The sequence below is a fragment of the Triticum urartu genome, chromosome 3 (genome assembly GCF_003073215.2).
Source record: "Triticum urartu cultivar G1812 chromosome 3, Tu2.1, whole genome shotgun sequence".
Lineage (NCBI taxonomy): Eukaryota > Viridiplantae > Streptophyta > Magnoliopsida > Poales > Poaceae > Triticum > Triticum urartu.
Genome location: NC_053024.1, coordinates 670,566,119 through 670,585,813, shown reverse-complemented (window position 1 = coordinate 670,585,813; position 19,695 = coordinate 670,566,119). Strand labels below are relative to the sequence as shown.

Here is a 19,695-nt window from a genome sequence, read left to right as displayed (position 1 = left end):
CCTTCAGGTTTTCTTATAGCTTACTTAGCTTGACGCGATATGTCCTATGTCTATTTGTCCATAATCGAATCCGCTGGCTGACTAACCAACTGCGGCGACACAGATGTCATGCACATATTCTCGACGCTGCCGCGCAACGTCAAGTTCATCGAGCACACCAGCCGCCTCGGCTGGAAGGAGTGAGCACTCTTCCTTCTTCCCCACCTCCGGCGATCGATATTTATGTACGAGCTGGAACTGACGGCGATGAGTGATTGTGGCATGATGCAGGGGGCAGCCGCTGATCGTGGACCCGAGGCTGTACGCGTCGCGGAAGCAGGACATCTTCTACGCGTCCACGGTCCACCCGGCGGGAGCTGCCCACGGGGTCGCTGACGCGGGACTTGGCCGAGTACGTGGTGAGGTGTACTATGCTCATGTACTACGCCAACTTGGTGTCGTCGCCGGAGGGCTACTTACGGTGCGCAGCGACGCGCGACGACCCGGCGGTGCTCGACGCCATCGACGCCCAGCTGTTGGGCGAGCGCGGCACGGCAGCGGCAAGTAGACAAATCATGTTAGAGCATCTTTAGCCACGTCTTCAAAAAGGCCCCTCAGGCGATTTTTCGGGCGTCGGCGTCAAAAAATCGGCAGCCGCGCTCTCAAAGGTTCAGTTTTCGCCGGCTCGAGTTGAAATTAGCGTCAGCGGACCCAACCCAAATCCTGCGCGCGGGGGGTCGCTCGGGGGCGCCGGGCGAATCGTTTTTAGCGCGAAGAGCCGCGGGCCAGCCGCGTCAGCGAGTCGACTCTCTTCTCACCGCTGCATCGTCCTTATCGCCTCGTTTCCCGCGGCGAATCAATGCCAAAGTTGCGCGTGCTGCCGCGCCGGTGAGCCTCCATTGATGCCTCACGAGCGACGCAGTGAAGGCCGGGCGACGCGCGTCCCCTCGCCCGCCACGCCACCACGCCACGCGTAACGCGCCGGCCAAGCCTACCACGCGTGCTGCCGCGCCGGAGACACACACAGATACTCCACCACCGACGCGCCCATTTCTTCCCCCTTCCTCCTCTCGCCGTCTCCAGTTCAGAAGAATGGCCGAGCGCTTCCCAGGCGACAGCGCGGCGGCGAATGGCTTCGGGCGCCGCCATCTTCACGAGGACGAGACTCGCCTCCGTTTCGAGGCCGAATACCCGGTCCTGCCGGACATGCGGGTGCCCGGGGCTTGGAGGATCAGCGCTAGCGGCGTGCCGGTGCCACCACCACCCACCGGGGCGGCGCGGCGTGCGGAGATCGCACGTATCCGCGCGTCTCTACCACGGGCGGCGAGGGAGGGGCCACGCTACGTCCCCGACAGCCCGCTCTGGGAGCCCTACTTCCGCCGCCATCACGCCGAGCAGCTCGAGGCCACCAACGGCGTCGTGCCTTCTGGCAGGCTCAACTCCAAGGGTCGGCGCCGGTGGTGGGGCATGCCCGGCCGCACGTTGGAGGCTGTCCTCGAGTACATCGAGGGCGGCAACACGCCGCGCCTCGAGTACCCCGCTCCCCCGTCCTTCTCACGCCGCCGTGGGAGCTCCTGGACGCTGAGGTGCATGGAGCGGCCCAGGGCGTCCTCCTCCTTGTCCGGCCGCTCGTCAGGCTCTCCCTGCCTCCGCCCCGTCAAGTCGGAGCCCCAGGACACGCATGTCAGCGCGCCCACCCGCAGCTCCGCCGTCCGCATCGGCGACTCCACCCCCCCCCTCCGGCCGCTTCGTCCTCGTCGAGCCCAAGCCGGAGCTCGGCCTCCCCGCGGAGTACGAGGAGATAGCCCGGCGCGGCTTCTCCGACGAGGACGCCCTGAAGTGGACGCGGGACGACTACCTCCGCGACGAGATGGTCCGGCAACGCCGGGCCCTTGAGGAGATCGCCGCCCGCAAGCGTGGGCGCGAGGACGAGCACGGCATCGTGATCCTCGACAGCGACGACGACGAGGACGTCCCCGGACCGTCCAACCCGCCGCGCCAACCGGGGGAGGGATGCAGCAGGGACGGCGGTGGCGGCGACTACACGCGGTTCTACCACCTCCTCGTCATGTAGAACTGCAAAGGCGGGCGGTGGGCGGCGGGGAGCGGCGAGGAGCGGTGATGGAGACGACGGGGGCAGCCCGTAGTAGTTTTTTCTTTTTTTGTAAAATATGTTTAAATTTAAACGAACTCGTCGATGTTTGCGTTAAATTTGAGCCGTAGTTGCGCCGTATTTAATTTTTTTTTTAAAAAATATGGGCGCCACGACTGATGGGTATCACGTCCCCAGTGCACGGTTTAGCGCCGGTACGCTCGGATTTTTTGCCCCTCGTAAGAGGCCGAGGACTGGAGATGCTTTTATTCTTCTGAAAATACAAAGATGTGACATCGACGGGATTATACAGCCACACGTCGACGTGACAAGTATAATTACCGCCAGCGAGTTAATCTTCTGGAAATTCAGAGATGCAGAGTCGGAGTATAATTACCGCGTGGGGAAAATCTCGCTTCGGTCAAACCATGTTACTCTTCTGAATCTGAAAATACGTACAAAGATGTGACATCGAGAAGATTATACGACCACATCGACGGGACAAGTCGCCGCCAGTATGAAAATTCAAAGATGTACTCCGCGAGGTGAACATCTCCAATTGCCTTCCCATCCCAGTTCCCGCCGCCGCCAACGACGACGCTTTGCCTCATCGGCTCATTTGCTCGGTTCGATATGACCAGCAGTAGCACGCCCACCGTTACCAAGTCGCCGCCGGCGCTCATCCCGCCGGCGGGGCCCACTCCCCGGGGCACACTCGCGCTCTCCTCCATCGACAAGACCGTCGCCGGCTCCGGCTTCGTGTGCCTTATCCAGGTGTTTTCCCCGCCCTCGCCCTCCGCCGCCCGCAGAGACCTGGGCGCCGCCGCGGCCGTGGCCGCAATGCGCGAAGGGTTCGCGAGGGCGCTTGTACCGTACTACCCAGTGGCCGGACGGGTCGCCCCAAGCGGCCTCGCGGTCGATTGCACCGGCGAGGGCATCTGGTTCGTGGAGGCCGCCGCGAGCTGCGCGCTCGCCGACGTCGACGGCCTCGAGTGCTGCCCGCTTCCCATCCCACAGAAGCTCCTCCTCCCGCGCCCTCCCCCCGGCGAGAAGCTCGACGGCCTCATCTTCATGGTCCAGGCGACGAGGTTCACCTGCGGTGGCTTCGCCGTCGGGATCATCTTCAGGCACGCGGTGTTCGACGGGCAGGGGGCGGCGCAGTTTCTCACGGCGGCAGGGGAGCTAGCGCGGGGGCTCAAGGCGCCGTCGGTGGCTCCGGTGTGGGACCGCGACGCGATCCCAGACCCTCCAGGCCCGCTGCCGGGGCAGGTCACGGAGTTCAGGCTCGTGACCCAGGTGGCCGACATCTCGGCGGAGAGCATCGCGCGCGTCAAGGACGAGTTCAAGCAAGCTTCCGCGGCATCGGCGGGGGAGGTCTGCTCCACCTTCGACGCGGTGACGGCCATCGTGTTCAAGTGCCGCACGCTGGCGCTGGCGTCGGCGCTCCCAGACGACGACGCCGAGGTCCGGGTGGCCTTCGCCGTCAGCACCCGTCGCCTTCTCCGCGGCGTGCTGCCGATACCGACGGTGGAGGGATACTACGGCAACTGCGTATTCCTGGCGTGCGTCGCTAGGGCAGGCAAGGCCGTCCGGGAGGCGGCGCTGGCGGAGGTGGTCGGCGCGGTACGGGAGGCCAAGGAGGCGGTCCCCGCTCGGTTCGCGGGCTGGATGCGCGGCGTCGAGCAGTACGACGTGCCGCCGCTGGACTACAGCACGGTGACGCTGTCGGACTGGACTCGTCTCGGCTTGGACGAGGTGGACTACGGCTTCGGCGTGCCCGGGTACGTGTCCCCGCTCAACGACCACGACAACTTCATCGTGCAGCTCCACTACGTCAGGCCGCCAGCGCCCAGGCGTGGAGGCGTCCGGGTGGTGCTCCGCTGCGTCGAGGAGCCTCATGCCGCCGCTCTCGCCGTCGAGCTCGCCAAGTTCGCCTAGATGATCATATGCTTCCCGTTTCTTGTACATGTCCGTCCATTAATGTGGCACTGCGCAGTTGCATTCACGGTGTTTTTATAAAATGTAAAAATAAAGGATTTTAAACACGGCCCATTGAACGCTTTTTTAGGGTAAATTACGCAAATTCGGGCATGTTTAGGTTTTTACCAGGATTTGCCGCTACTCGTAAATCGTAATTTGCCATCTGAAAATGTTCGGTTTGCTATCCTTAAAAAATCTGACGTCGGATTTTGAGCATTGAGTACATATATATCTAGTGGAAACCATACATTCATTCAGTGAAAACATGAAAACTTCATCTTGATCCGTTTGATAGAGAATGTGGGTTGCCTGATGAAAACCTGTACAAATTGCAAATAGAACCCCACAACCATCCTGTACTTCGGTACAGAATAATCCCGATGGAGGCTGAGGCGCTGAGCCATCCCGTTCAGCTAATTGGGCTAGTAGAGACTGCAAAGTCCTGTTCAAACGTGCCTACATATTTGGGCGAACAAGACTTTGTCTTTTGATGATCCATTTTGCTGCCTTTGAACTCGAACATGGCTACATATTTCGATGCCCAAGATTTTAATACTCCCTCCGGTCTTTTTTAGTTTGCATATAAGATTTGACTGAAGTCAAGCCTCATAAAGTTTGACCAACTTTGTAGAAAAAAGTGCCAACATTCACAATCTGAAATCAATACCACTAGATGTGCCATGACTTAAAGTTTCATATTATATAATTTTAGCATGGCAGATGTTGATATTTTTTTCATATAAATACGGTCAAACTTTGTGAAGTTTGACTGCAGAGAATTCTAATATGCAAAGTAAAAAGGACCGGAAGGAGTAGAATTGCAACTGTTCTGTTTGCAGTATCCTGTATTTGGACGCCCAAGATTTTAATAGACTTGCAACTGTTCTGTTTGCGGTATCCTGTATTTATTCCTGTGCATAGTTCTCTTTTTTGGGCAGAGTACTGTTGGGCAGGCTTCTAATTCTGCTAGCATTGAGCGGCTATGTGCAAAATATAAATGCTGCCAGCAGGCGTTTTTAATGCAAATAGCACATAGCGGGTTTCCAAGCTTTCACTGAAGATGTGATTTTTAGAGGGTGTTTGTTTCGAGGGATTTGTTGGTTTAGGGACTTAAAAAAGTTTTAAAAAGTCCTTATAAGTCCATCTAAACCAAACAGGAGGGACTTATAGAGACTTAAAGTGGGCATTTGAGACTTATGAAATAAGACTCTCAAGGAGAGTCTTATAGGGACGTATAATTATAATATGGTCTTATAAGGACTTATAAGTGTCAGAAACCAAACAGACAGGGACTTAGGACTTATAAGTTGGGACTAAAAAAAATCCTAAGACTTAGGTCCTGTTTGGTTCATAAGTCCTAGGACTTTTTTTAGTCCCAACTTATAAGTCACAAATCCCTAAAAAGTCCCTACCTGTTTGGTTCCTGGGACTTATAAGTCTCTATAAGACCATATTACAACTATAAGTCCCTATAAGTCCCTCCTTGAGAGTCTTATTTCATAAGTCCCAAATGACCACTTTAAGTCCCTATAATTCCCTTCTGTTTGGTTTAGATGGGACTTATAGAGACTTTTTTAAGTTCCTAGACCAATAAGTCCCTGGAAACAAACACCCTCTTATGGACCAAACAGGGCCTTATTTAGACCCTGTTTAGAGATCCGCCACTCCACGAGTCCGCTCCCGGAGCTGGAGTCAAAAGGCATAGAGCTGGGAAACATATGCTCCAGCTCTTCGTATTTTTAGGAGCTGGGGTGACTCCGAACAGGGCCTTAGTATTGTCTCTTTGGCTTTTCGATAATAAATGAGAAATAGATGTGCGTGGATGAGACACGTGACCACATTCAATGTCGATGTGTTCTGGCTCAATTTCTACGAGAAGCAATTGGGGTATCATAGAAACCAACCGGCTTTCTGAATTTTCATTCTCTCTTTGTTTGGCGAGGTAAAACGGGTCTCATTTATATCATAAAAATCAAAGTATAAGTCATGTAAAGATCGACCTGACAAAACTAAAAAGATAGCAGAACATCTCTAAGCTTAACACCAATGTTCGTCACTTGCATCCGGCACCACCACAACATCCACCAAAGAAAAGAAAAAACGAATCACCTCCTCACCCGACCTCGACGCGGCTGCATCGCTATTATGCAGCTTTACGGACCTCCAAAGCGGCAAGAGTACTATCTGACCGCCTCCAATGTGGCTGCCTCCTCCCTTGCCCGTTGCCTCTTGCGGCGGGCAGCGTGCGCCTGCAATTCAGGTGTGCGCGTCCTCAGAGCCGATGGAGCGGCTACTAAAACCCATCGATGCCTTGCCAGAGCAGCGGCCGGAAGGGGGAGAGTCGATGGACGGGCGACGCGGAGTGAGCTGCCCACGGGGCAGGAAGGTCCAGCGCCGGCGCCAGCACTGCGGCAGCGGGCGACAGGCGACGCAACATATCCGGAACTGCCATCCTTGTGCACCTGCATTTGGAACTGCCGCCCTTGTTTCCAATATGTTCCATAAGAGATTCATTTGACAGACTTCTTCATCATGCCTCAAACTAGAGAACAATGTCGTTTCATGTTCTAAAACTCAATTTTTTAGATCTTCTTGAGTTTGCGGGAGTTTTTTTTTGCGAGTAAGTTTGAGGGAGTATTAGGAGTGTTACTCTTGTGTATCATGTAGGAATATATGTTAGTTTAGACCGATACTCTTGTATATCTCACCGCAAATAGAGAAAATTTATTTGCCTATTTCTCATTTTATCTAACAATATGTTTCTACTAGAAATAAATTTAACAATACGTATCAAGTAACTGATCTATCTTGATCGATCCCCTGAACCGAGTTCCTAGTTGTCAGACATCCTGCAAGGAATTCATCAAGACAACAAACATTATTCTATCACCATATCACGGATGAAGATCAACTGAATCCGGCCAATTCACCATTCACCCATAGTCGAGTCGCAAACTCTAATTTGGCACGCCAAAATTATTCGTGATAGATTTGATGGTCATAGTGAAAGCAGCATTCTTAATTTTGATCTAACTTAGTATCTGAAGTTCTGAAACGGCTTAGTATCTGAAACTCTAATTCACCATTCACCCATAGGGAAAGCAGCATTCTTATTTTTTTGTTTTTTAAATCCATGAACTTTTTTCCAAATCCTCAAACCTTTTTGTCAAAATCCGCAAAAAAAATTCAAATCCATGATTTGTTTTCAAAATCCGTGAACTTTCTCAAATTCATATTTTTTATTTGCAAATTATTTTTTAAACCTGTGAACTTTTTTGAATTCACGAACTTTATTTCAAATCTTTGCGATTTCTTTTTTTGCAAATCAACGGTTGGCCAATCAACCAGGTGGGCGAGCGATTGCTCGCGCGCCTTATGGGCCGGCGCATATTTGCTTGCGAGTGGGCGCGAGACCGAGGCATAAGGCGCCGATTATGTGGTCTCCATGCACGCTAGCTAGGGTTTCTCGTGCCGCCGTCGTCGCCTTCATCTGAGAAAATTTGTTCCCCTCGCCTCCAGTTGTCATCTTGGCGCTGAGAGGTGGGGGACCACGGATCTTCAAGACCTCTATGTTCTTTGTCAACACCTAATGATCTTTATAGTTTTGTGAGAATAAACTTTCTCTCATTCTTTTGGTAGTGCCATGAGGATAGAGAGTATTTTGTCCTCGCAGATTCGATTATTCTGATCTGATGAGTTTATATTGTTGTGTCAAGCTTTTTTTATTGGTTTGATTCTTTGCGGAGGTGAAATTTTTCATCGACATCATGGTGAAGATATAGTGATTCGAGGGCCTGAACTTCTAGGGGATCATCCCTGGCCCAAGTAGACCAAGGCTTCCCATCTATTTAGATGGGCAACTCAAGGGGCTTTCAAAAATCATTATTGGTAACGTTCATGCGGGTGAAAAAATAACAACATCGTTGCTCCAGTCTAATTGCAGCCTCTTTACCGAAGTCTTTGCAGAGATTGTTACCGCGAAGAAGGTGTTACAAGAGATTTCATTGTAATTCTTAGTCATAGGAGTTACTTTCTATTTTCTTGGATCTTAGGTCCAAATCAGTGTTACCTATAATTGTTATGATCAATAAAGTTACATGTGTTTCTAAAAAAAAAGTGGTCTCCATGCGCCCCTCAAAAAAAAGGGGGGGGGGGGGGGGGGGGCTCTCCATGCTCTTGCCACAAATCACGAAAAAGTATCCTCTCAACACAAAGAGAGAAAATTGATTTGTCCATTTCTCACTTTATCTAACAATATGTTTCTCCCAAAATAAATAACACTAGTAACTGATCCAGCCTGAGCGATTACCTGGATGGATTCCTAGTTGTACATCCTCCAAGGAATTAATCTAGACAACAAACATTATTCCGTCATCATATCAGGCCAATCCACCATTCACATCAGGAACAACTAGAGAAGAATACTCAACATTATCTATGATAGATTTGATAGTCATACGGAAAGCATCATTCTTAATTTTGGTCTAACTTAGTAGTATCTGAAACTCTGAATCGGCCTCATCTCCTATCTCTGCTATCGATCGGTGTCGACGACGAGAATTCATCCGGTCGAGACGTCAGAGCCTCTCGGCGATCCTGGCGGCGGCGTCGGCGAGCTTGTTGACGGCGGCGAGGAGCGCCCTCCGGTGCTCCCTGTCCGCCTCCCAGTTCGCCCTCTGCGCCTCCAGCTGCTCCGCCAGCAAACGGTTGCCCCTCTCCAGCGCCTCCGACATCTGCCTCCCCATGCTCGTCGTCCCCGCCCCTGCCGTTGGCGTCGCCGTCGCCGTGTCCGTGTCCTCCGCCCCGACTCCGGCGCCGAACGTCGCCTCGCTGTCCTGCTGCGACGTCGAGTTCTTGTCCGACGCCGGCTTCTTGGCGCTCTCCGTCGCCGGATCGGAGCACTCGCGCTGGGACTGGGAGGAGGCCGGCGGCACGTACATTCTCGCTGCGCAGCGGCAAAAAAACGTGCGATACATATGAGTACGTGGCAAGTGGCAAGTAAGTTCGCGATCGAATGTAGTGGCGGCCCTTACCTTGGATGGGCATGACCATCATCGGCGATGGCGGGTGCTCGTCGGCGTCGTCGGCGAGCTCCATCTCCTCGGCGGAGTCCGGCTTCAGCTGGTTGGCGGCACCGCCGGCGCCGACGATGGCGTCGTAGACCTCCCGGTCGAACGACGACGGCAGCTGCCTGGCGCGCCGCTCCTCCCCGCGCATGTCCCAGAACGACTCGCGCTCCGGCGCCGCCGAGTCCGCGTCGCCCGCGACGGCGGCGACGGCGGCGGCGTGCTTCTTCTCCCAGGCGACGATCTTCTTGAGGTCCCAGGAGAGGTTGCCCCAGCGCTTGCGGCACTGCATGGGCCCGCGCTCCACGCCGTGCCGCCGGCAGTAGGCCGACACCACCGCCCACTTGAGCCGCACCGGCTGCGCCGCCCGCTGCTCCGTCACGCGCTTCGCCTGGATCAGCACCAGCGTCTCGTGCCGCGTCCACCGCGGCAGCCGCGACCTCGGCGTCGTCACGGCGGCGCCGGCCGGAGAGTCGCCGTTGGCAGACATCATTTCTTCCTTAGGCTCGAATCAGGAGAGGATGGGCACGCGTCGAGATCGAGAGGCCTCGCCGGGCTGAGATTTATGCACTGCTGTTTCCTTGGCCATTAAAATCGGCAGGGCAGAAATTGGCAAGAACTTAACCCTGCACAGCTAGTGCCATCTATATCTCATTGCACTTATCCAAAAAAGTTAATAGATTTACTGCCATACCACTGCTGGCAGCACAGCCCAAAATCAGCAGGAAATTAAACTTGTAAAGCAACAAATATGCCACCCCAAACATTACCTGTACCCAAGAGGAGATACAAATCAATGCTGATATATGAATTTGCCGAGGACTAATTTGTTCGACAGCAGTATGGGTATGGCAGCACTATCAATTCGCATCCACAGCCACAGAGAGCACAGGCTGGCATTTCTCGAGCAATGAGACAGACAGAAGTAGAAATTACTCCCTCCGATTCGTAAATAATAAGTCCTTTTTGACATTGCAATATGGAATACGTACAGAGCAAAATGAGTGAATCTACACTCTAAACTACATGTATACACATCCGTATGTAGTCCATAGTGAAATCTCTAGAAAAAACTTATACTCCCTCCATCACAGTTTAGAAGGCATAGTTAAATTTACATGCGTTTTCATAATAGACAAGATTTAGGGCGCATTGCATAAACCGTGACGGAGGGAGTATTTAGGAACAGAGGGGGTATATGGCAATAAATTATATCTCATCTTCTGTCATAATTTTGACAGCAGAACACAGCACTCACACCGAATTATGTGTAATATGCTGAAATATGAAGAGGGATTTCAGAAGCATGATGCAAGGAACACATAAAAATGTCAAAAGATCGGTTAATCCTTCGGTTGCTTATATGGATCAGTTGTTCACAAAATATCATGCCATCATGACCAACATGTCACCACCTAGACAAACTTTGTTTGCTAAATATAATTAGCATGTCCAGCATGTCATCTATCCTACACAAAATGAGAACGCGCTTCTTTCGCTAATAATCATAGGATGTCCTGCTTGTCATATACACAGCAGGCATGGCCACGCTCATGCTCCCAATACTACTACATATACTTCTGCTTTCTCCAAAATCCAGAACAGAAGAGCCCAACTAGTAGAGTCGCTTGCGGCAGTCTGGGGCACCACAGCAGCATGGCAGCTTGACAATTTCGCCATCCGCAGAAACGACGCTGTTCAGGACATAGCCATAGTCGTAGCAGAGCTCCTGCAAAGCACATACCAGTTATTAGAACTCGAGAGAAGTTATAGGGCTGTAACTGGAAAAATTACAGAGACGCAACAGAAATCAACTCACCTGAAGTGGAAGTATCGTGTCAGCAGCAAAAAGCATCACCTTGGCTAGCTTGACGTCGTGGTGATTGGTTAGGACACACTGGACGAAGAGGTTAGGGTTACAGCTGTGGTTTATGAACCTCGCGAAACTTCCAATAGAGCCAGCATCTATGCAGTACTCCGGTGCCGGTGGTGCCTCTGAATCATTCTCAGCGTGAAGTGATGGCATATTCATATCAGACCCTGCCCTTTTCTGTGCAAGAGCAGAAACAAATAATTTAAAACCCTCCATTTTTCAGAAACAAGCTACGAAACCGAGCAATGAGACAAATGATGTAATGTAAGCAAAATGAAAGCTTTAAGTGAAGCAATTAGTACCTCCCGTCCATCTAAACCCTTCATTGTTTGAAGACAATCAATGTCAAATATGTAGTTGTTATGTAGCAAACCATCCACTTCCTCAGTCCTCTTCAACACCCCAACATACTCACAGATTGGAGCCCCCGGGAGGATTGTGTCCCAGGTCCTAACGCCCCATCCTTTGGAAGCCGTCTTGAACACCTACATTGGGGTTCAGTTTGTTGAGCAACTACAGCATATAAAAGATAGGAAACGTAACAAGAGATAGGACAGCAGTTAAATTAACAGATACGGTTGCTTCCAGGCATTGGGCATGCTAATATCAAACTTTGGAATCACTAAAATGTGTAGTGTCTTCCTTGAATGAAAATAGCAAACGTAACAAGATATAGGACAGCAGTTAAATTAACAGATACGGTTGCTTCCAGGCATTGGGCATGCTAATATCAAACTTTGGAATCACTAAAATGTGTAGTGTCTCCCTTGAATGAAAATAGCAAACGTAACAAGATATAGGACAACAGTTAAATTAACAGATACGGTTGCTTCCAGGCATTGGGCATGCTAATATCAAATTTTGGAATCACTAAAATGTGTAGTGTCTTCCTTGAATGAAAATAGCAAACGTAACAAGATATAGGACAGCAGTTAAATTAACAGATACGGTTGCTTCCAGGCATTGGGCAGGCTAATATCAAAATTTGGAATCACTAAAATGTGTAGTGTCTTCCTTGAATGAAAATAGGGAATACGCGGGATAAACGATGGCAGTGGCGTACATAAACCTAGAGGGACGAAAACTGAAGAATGGACAGAGAATGAGTGATGTTTGGTTAAAACAAACTATTTAAGTTGAGCCCGCATATATAACATGTGATTTATCTATGGAATTTTACTACCACAAATACAAATACAAAAAAATATACCAAAGCCATCATTATCAACTACAGTTACATCTATATAATATTGCACAATTATCAGATTAGCACATGTGAAAGTTCCTGGCAAGGTAGAAAAGTGGAAACTGGAAACATTAAAAGATTAGAGGAAGAGCAAAATACAAACCTCTAGGCGATGTTGCAGCCCTTGTTGAGATGTTCTATTGACACAGTTTCGATTGCAGCTGCAGTTAGCACCACACTCGAATACGACTGCTTTGGGCTCCACCAACCTAAAGAAAAACCATTAGCTCACAAAGCAAGAGATGGTCTTGCTTAACTAAGGAATTTGGACCGTTACACTTTACCTGCCAATATTCTTAAATGATACATAAGGCAAATCCGAGCCGTTAAGTTGAGCACATGAACAATTTTTGTTATTAGCACAGTCTCCTTCACAGTCACAGCCAGCACAATCAGATGGAATCTTTATGCCTTTTGAGATTTTTAGTGATTTGGAGTACACAAAACCTACAGAATTGCCAAAGGTAAGGGAACCAAAAGCAGACAACAACTTAGCCACTAAAGAGTACTGCATATTTTGAAGACAAAAGGAGGACATGGAGACAAACAAAATAGAAAGAACATGGTAGTTAAGCTGATAGAAGAACACTTCAAAGAAATGTAATCTGTATATGATAAAAACTGATGACTATTAATTACAGCGGTTGATGAACCCGGCAATCCGGCCCATGGGCTTGGCCGCCCATGGCCACCCGACCTGAATGGGTAGGGTATGGGTCGCCATCTTCACCCATGGGTCTTGCCTAGGGTATGGGCGCAAGTTTGTGCCCATGGGTCACCCGATTCATATTAATAATCATATTTATTTGTTTTACTTGCCAATTGCTATTTGAAAAGGTCACTTTATATAGACATTTTTCTCTAAAATAGCATCCAGTAGACTGCGCTATGCAGTTCAGAACTAGCTGCCAGCTTTCCCAGCAAAATAGAGTAATCATTGGTCAGCCCACAACATGCAGCCTAAGTGCTTAACCATACTAAAGTTAGTACTAAGCATGAGACACTTATTTTGGGACGGAGGGAGTACTATATTATTACTATCGACTGGTACACAGGCCACAGTGCACATGCAGTAAAGGAGTCCAAGACGAACTCAGACCAAAATTCGTCATTCAACCAACAATCTGACACATGAGAAGGCTTTGATCCTTTTATCATTCACACAGGTCTGAAGCATTGCAGGTCCAAAATTCGTTTTGAGATCGGCCCATGCAGATACCAGCCACACGACACTACTACCTCAAAACTGCAGGTAGATACCAGCCAGGAAGAATGAAAGCATATCACTATAAAGCTAGCAGGAGGCTGACTACCTAGTTACTGGTTGTGGCATATGGCATATAAAAGCTTTGTTATAAAAAATTGGGTTGAAAAGACCCCACCTACCTTGAAATTTTAGGCAAGCAAAATTGATAAACACAAAAAATATTTAAATGGCCTGTGCTGCCATACCCGATGGGTGCCCGACTGGGTCGGGTTACCCGGTGGGTTCGGGAATGGGTATCTTTCTAGACCCATGGGTAGGGTCGTGGGTTGATGATTGACCCGATAGTGTAGTTGTGCATGGGTCTGGTAGAGGTCAACCCGACCAAACCCGACCCGATTGCCAGGTTGAGTTGCTGCTGAGATATACTAGAACATGCATGGAGAAATATCTGGTCTTGAATTTAAATAAATCTTAACCTGAGAGTGCTGCATCAACAAACGTTTTGTTGATGTTGATGCTGCAAAAAGATGGTGATATCAATGAAGATGTGAGTCATCGAATCAAAGTTGGGTGGATGAAGTGGCACGAAGCTTCTGGTATACTAGAGATGCACATGCTAAGGTGGATAGGTGGCCAAACAACGAAGGATCGGATCCGGAATTTTTATATATGTGATAGAGTTGGGCTAACTAGTTCCAGGGAAGCTGGATTGCCCAGTTGCTTTTGAGTTCGATTTGGACTAGTTTCCAATTGAAGAGAAGCATGTCCAACATCATCTGAGATGGTTTGGGCATATACAATGTAGGCCTACAGAAGCACAAATGCATAGCAAAAGGATAAAGCGTGATGATAATGAGATGTCAAGGTAGACCAAACGACAAACGTGACATGGGAGGAGTCTCTAAAGAGAAACCTGACGGACTGGTATCACCAACGAACTAGCCATGGGCAAAGGTGCGTGGAAGTTAGCCATCCATGTGCCAGAACCATGACTAGGTTTTGAGATCTTATGGATTTCAACTCTAGCCTACCCCAACTAGTTTGGGACTAAGAGTCTTTGTGTGTTTATTGTTGTTTTTACTTGAAGGTATATGCTGTCTGCTGAAACTTAAGCACACAAAAAACGTAAATCATGAATTAGTAATACCAGATGGAGGAACAGGTGGGTCGTCAACCACATTAGTAGCAGGAATTGGAATGTTCTCCTGTCCTCCAGAGATGTCATCACAAACCAACCTATCAAATAAAAGGCAGCACATGATTCCTATTAGGATAGGTAGCAGGGTGAGGAACAAACATTAATAGTTCAGCAGTTTGAGATTCCTCGATTGAAAAATCAAAACTCCATCATAAACATATTAAATCACGAAAGGTAAAACAGGAAAGCTATCATGTACCCAGGTAATTCAGAAATCTTTCTGGGAGCTTCCGCACGAGTGAATCGCACCTGCAGAAATAAACATTTTATGTGGAAAAAGTAAGGCAAAGAACAAAATGCAGATAAATGTGTGTTAAGGTGTTAAATATATCCAGCATCAAGATATAAAAAACAGAGACCAATCATCTTTAGATTACTTCAACCTGCAGTGAGCATACTGGAGATAAATCTGCCTTGTGACAGATTTTTTTTTCTATTCAGACCCATCTATAGCGCCAAAACAAGCATCAATTGCGCATTCTTACACCAGCATCAGTCATGTAACTTACTGTAGGCTAAACTTGAGCAAATTTTATACCCTCAAATCATAATGTAATTTGTATCTGTAAATCAGATAGTACACGGTTGCAGAAGAAATCCTGTAGCACCACCACAACGTACAGTGGGAATTAAGTTCGGGTTTCACGCATATATACCTCAGTGGTTGTCAACGACGGTTGACCCTCAAGCCTCTTCAATTTATACTTGTATACCACATGTCCTTGTACTCCCTTCTGCACCCAGTCATCTACAACCTACAGATTGAAAACAGAGGGGAATAATATTAGCCAAAGGAAGATAACAGAAGTACAGAACTAGCAGATGCTAAGAACCATATCTTGTTGTTTCATGAACAACTATATTTCTGGGTAAGGATTTGGCTATTTCGTATCCTGCTTGTGGTTGAGTGCCAAAGGGCAGAGAGAGTTACCCAGCATTCATCAATAACAAGTAACAACTAGTGTGGTAAAGGAAGTAATCAAACAAAATTAATTCATTTAAATGAAACTACCTCCGTTCATAAATACAAGAGTTTCTAGAAAGTACGCAGTCAACTTTTATAATTTAATTTTAATATACAAAAATGGTCATATTGATAAAGGCCAAAACTAGTATCAATGAAACAGTTCATAATTTTCTACTAACATATACATACAAAAGTAACAGTCAAAGATACATATTGTTGACATGACATTGTCTAAATGTGACCGATGTGGGATAAGTGAAGGATAAGACCTTGTACAAGCCATCATATGTGTAGATTTTGCCGGTGTAGCTATTCTTGGCCACATGACCTCTAATAACTCGTATCAGATTGCCATTATCCTTGCTATTCTGCGACATGACAAGAAATGAACATACAATATATCAAAAAATTGCTATTGGTATTGATGCATGAAAAAATCAGCAAATTGCAAATTGCTAGGCATGATTCCAGTGAAATAAAGATAAACAGCTTCCAAGATTGTATGGCAACCAAAACTCTAACATATAAGAAGATTCAAGTTAGAAGATGGACTAAGTTATCACTGACAAACAAGTTGAGAAACTATTACAAACAACATTAGATTTACTATAATGAGATTTACTTTAATGACATGTAACTGATAAGAACCATTAAAACTAACCTTCAATGCCAAATTTCCACGGTTCAGTTGTTGAGAACCAATTTGGCGATGGTTGCCAAGTAAATCATTTCCTCCCTGACCAGTATAAATAATTTCATCAGCCTTGTCCAGATCATCTTCATATATCCCTGACATGACGATGCAAGTTGCCATGGGGAAAGTGAAGTTCTCGTACTCCTTCTGCATAAATGTCAAAAGTGTTAGCTAACTAAAAATACCAACAAAACATATGAAGATGATCTGAACAAATTCTACTCTAGCATGAATCAAATTATGGTTGCTTATCAACTTGGAGATGAAATAGGAGGTAACTAGAGTAGAATTTAGGAAGGGATTACAATTGCACCCAGCAAATCAATTCGACAATTGGGAGATCTAAAGTGGAAATGTTATATAGCTTACTGCTATACAATTTTCAAAAAATGGGAAAGCATAAGCGAAGCGGAGCACTAATCCTAAACCCTAACCCTAAAAACGCTTAAGAGCACTTAAGCATTTTCAAAATGCCAGAATTTGACTGTTTTTAAATAATATGCACAGGAAAATAGGAAACATAGCACACAAGTAACTGAAATAACATCTAAAATTCAGTTCACACCATAGCAAATACACATGAGGTTCACACAGCAAGCAAATTACCAATTAAAATGCAGTTCAGTTCAAATAGACCCTGATATTAAGATAAATAGCAAATTGTCATTATTGCGCAAGCAGCCAAGCAAAAGTTGTCTAAAAACAACCAAATTCTGGTCAATTTAAAAAAACGCTCAATCTACCACTTAGGGCCAAAGCAAAACGTTTTGCCATCACTCAGCGCTTAAGTGTCGCTTAAAAACACTTTCATGAACAGTGCTGCTAAGAGTGGGTCACAACCTGCAGTCACACAATGGCACGTGAAAAGTAGTCGGCTGATGACTGTTATACTCTCTAGATCATGTAGAGTCAACACTAAACACAACTTGTACAGCGGCTTCTGACTTAAGTTTTTGCCTACACGAAGAGTCAATACAAGGAGACAGCAGCGCACAAAGGCACTAAGCTTTGAATTTGCAGTTTCAACATTTAACTAATACAAGAGTCAGACTCCAAATCAAGAGAGAGCTATTTTCTCTCTGATCCTTTTCACTCCTCCACATTGGCAATAATCATGTGTGGTAGGACAGAAAAACTATTGGGACTAACCAAGTTGTCGTCAACCATTAAAGGGATAAAAAAGGAAAAGATGTTGAGTATGACAGTTGCTATGGAAATGTTTATTGATGTTACCTTTTCTTGGTATTTCATACCCATATAGTCAATACCATTCAGCCAATGGCTGTGAATGCCCAAGACAACCATCTCCGCACGAGAATAAAACTGATCCCCGACGTCGATCCCTGAGAAGGAGGATATCAGGGCATCATACATCCAGAGGGTGATAACGTAATATCAAATATGGTGGATACTAAAAACTGAAATCATGTTCACAATAACTCAAATTACAAATTTTCTTCCTGGTATATAGAACTAGAAGGACAGACTGACCTGGTATTGGCCCTAACACCTTCTCCGTATAAAGAAAAGAGTTGTTCTCTTGCATCTAAGATTTCAACAATTATGGCAAGTTCAGCCTAAATAAAGAAGTCAAGTAGGTTTGCACCAATGAAAATAAAAGCAGAGAACAGAACACCTTTGTAATTGCTTTCAAATCAGGCCGCTTGGATGGGCGCTTTTCTTTGGCCTCACCTTCGCCGCCTTTCTTGCCATCCTACATTTACAAGGACAACAGAAGAACTTACAAATCTGACCATTCACCACAATGAACAGGAGTTACAGCACTAAGAGACAGGCGGCATGACACATGTAGAAACATAATTTGAACTGCACGAGAATCCACACCTTATTTTTGGCAGCTCCTTTGGCTGCAATCTCCTGTATGACAGCCTGTGCTCTTTTCTGCTCTTCCTGCACCCATATAAGCAGAGAGTCAGAGTCAGACAAAGCATACAGTAAACTGAAAAGAACCTGAACATTCAGAGTTCAGACAGACGAGGCTACCTGGACAAGGTGGAGGTAGTGGCTGTTGAAGGCACGCAAGGTTTCCTTGACCCGCAGCTTGGCACTCTTCCCGGTGCCCAGGGCGTCGTCCTCCGCGGCAGCTCCGGTGAAATCAGCAGGAACCGGTTCCTGCCCAACCACCGGCATCGGCTTCCTCTCCTTTGGCTCGACCTTGGCGGCCTTCCTGGGCACCTTGGCAGCGACCTGTGGAGCCGGGTCCTGGTTCTCCTCGTCCCTCTTCTTCTTAGGACGGCCCCGGCGGCCGGTGGACTGCTTGGGCTCCTCCGGCTCCGCGTAGACTGGGACGCGTGGCTTGCCGAGGCAGCGGGCGCTGCGGCGCAGCACGAGCTCCGACTCCGGTGGCGCCGGGATCAGGGGAGTGGCGCCGACGAAGAGCGGGTCCGGCACCGGCGCCACCTCCATCACGGCGACCGAATCCATCCCCTCCATCAGCGGGAGCTCCACAAACTCTGCAGCGAAAAAATAGAGCATAGTCAGATACTCTGCTCTCGTCTCCCTTCCTTCCTGAATTCCTTACACATGACACTGCTGACCAAAAATAGAAGATACAGGCATACAGCGCAATCTGCAGCAATGGGGGGCAGAAAATCGCACCCAGAAAACCCCACCAAAACCCTCGCCCTGTTGACCGGAAGCACCAGATTGCAAATTCCCACCCTAATCACAGCCCCGGACGAAGAAACAACCACCGGAGATGGATAATCGGCAGGAAATCGCCCGGAAAACACACACACAAAACCCCCACAAATGGTGACCAAAAAACCCCAGAAATGAACAGCACCATCAGCTTCCAACCTACCACCCCGATAGCACCCACAGACGAAGCGAAGACGTCCGGAGACGAACAATCGGCAGGAAATCGCCCAGAAAACCACAAGCAAAACCCCCCAAAATCGACGGCAAAAAAAACCCGCTCTGCATAACGAAGCGACCAAACCACGCCGACAGGCGCGGCAGCACGAGCACGAGACGGCTGAACGGAGCAGACCGAGCGGAACTCACCTCTACCGGCGCGGAGGAGCGACGCGGCGGCGGGGGAGGTGGAGAGGCGGCGGAAACGGAACAGGGAGAGGAAGGGGAAGGCGATGGGGGAGGGGGGCAGGAAACAGGGGACACAGACCAAGCAAAATAGCGAGGGCCAGCTGCCGCTTCCCCTTTTCCGAGGCGGGATTACCGTGTTGCCCCCGAAGGTACGACGAAATCACCCGCCGCTGCCACCCATCAAAGCGTGTGTGGCACGCGGGGCGTCGCACGGGCGGGGCGGATTTGAAATTCGGGCGGGCGCACCGCGGCGGGCATCGGACGGCCCAGGATTCGCCGCCCGCGCCGCGCGGCCGTCCGATGGGGGTGCGGGCAGTCGGTTTTAGT

General features: G+C 48.4%; 3 protein-coding genes across 3 annotated transcripts; 1 reads left to right on the top strand and 2 right to left on the bottom strand.

The window, feature by feature from the left end:
* Positions 1-2,585: 2,585 nt before the first annotated feature.
* On the top strand, positions 2,586-4,149 carry LOC125549046 (acyl transferase 7-like). Its single transcript, XM_048712544.1, has one exon. The coding sequence runs from the start codon at positions 2,705-2,707 to the stop codon at positions 4,007-4,009; it is 1,305 nt and encodes a 434-aa protein (XP_048568501.1). The 5' UTR covers positions 2,586-2,704; the 3' UTR covers positions 4,010-4,149.
* A 4,318-nt stretch (positions 4,150-8,467) lies between these two features.
* Positions 8,468-9,890, bottom strand: LOC125549045 (trihelix transcription factor ASR3-like). Its single transcript, XM_048712543.1, has 2 exons — positions 9,085-9,890; positions 8,468-8,996 (listed from the first exon to the last, which is right to left on the bottom strand). Exons 1-2 carry the CDS (start codon positions 9,608-9,610, stop codon positions 8,629-8,631), a joined length of 894 nt encoding a protein of 297 aa, XP_048568500.1. The 5' UTR covers positions 9,611-9,890; the 3' UTR covers positions 8,468-8,628.
* Positions 9,891-10,446: 556 nt separating this feature from the next.
* Positions 10,447-19,484, bottom strand: LOC125545821 (histone-lysine N-methyltransferase, H3 lysine-9 specific SUVH4-like). Its single transcript, XM_048709856.1, has 16 exons — positions 19,330-19,484; positions 18,307-18,776; positions 18,148-18,213; positions 17,939-18,016; positions 17,794-17,848; positions 17,536-17,645; positions 16,270-16,449; positions 15,878-15,976; positions 15,298-15,396; positions 14,841-14,890; positions 14,591-14,679; positions 12,521-12,683; positions 12,340-12,445; positions 11,293-11,475; positions 10,937-11,167; positions 10,447-10,846 (listed from the first exon to the last, which is right to left on the bottom strand). The coding sequence occupies exons 2-16, from the start codon at positions 18,754-18,756 to the stop codon at positions 10,733-10,735; spliced, it is 2,073 nt and encodes a 690-aa protein (XP_048565813.1). The 5' UTR covers positions 18,757-18,776; positions 19,330-19,484; the 3' UTR covers positions 10,447-10,732.
* Positions 19,485-19,695: the final 211 nt, after the last annotated feature.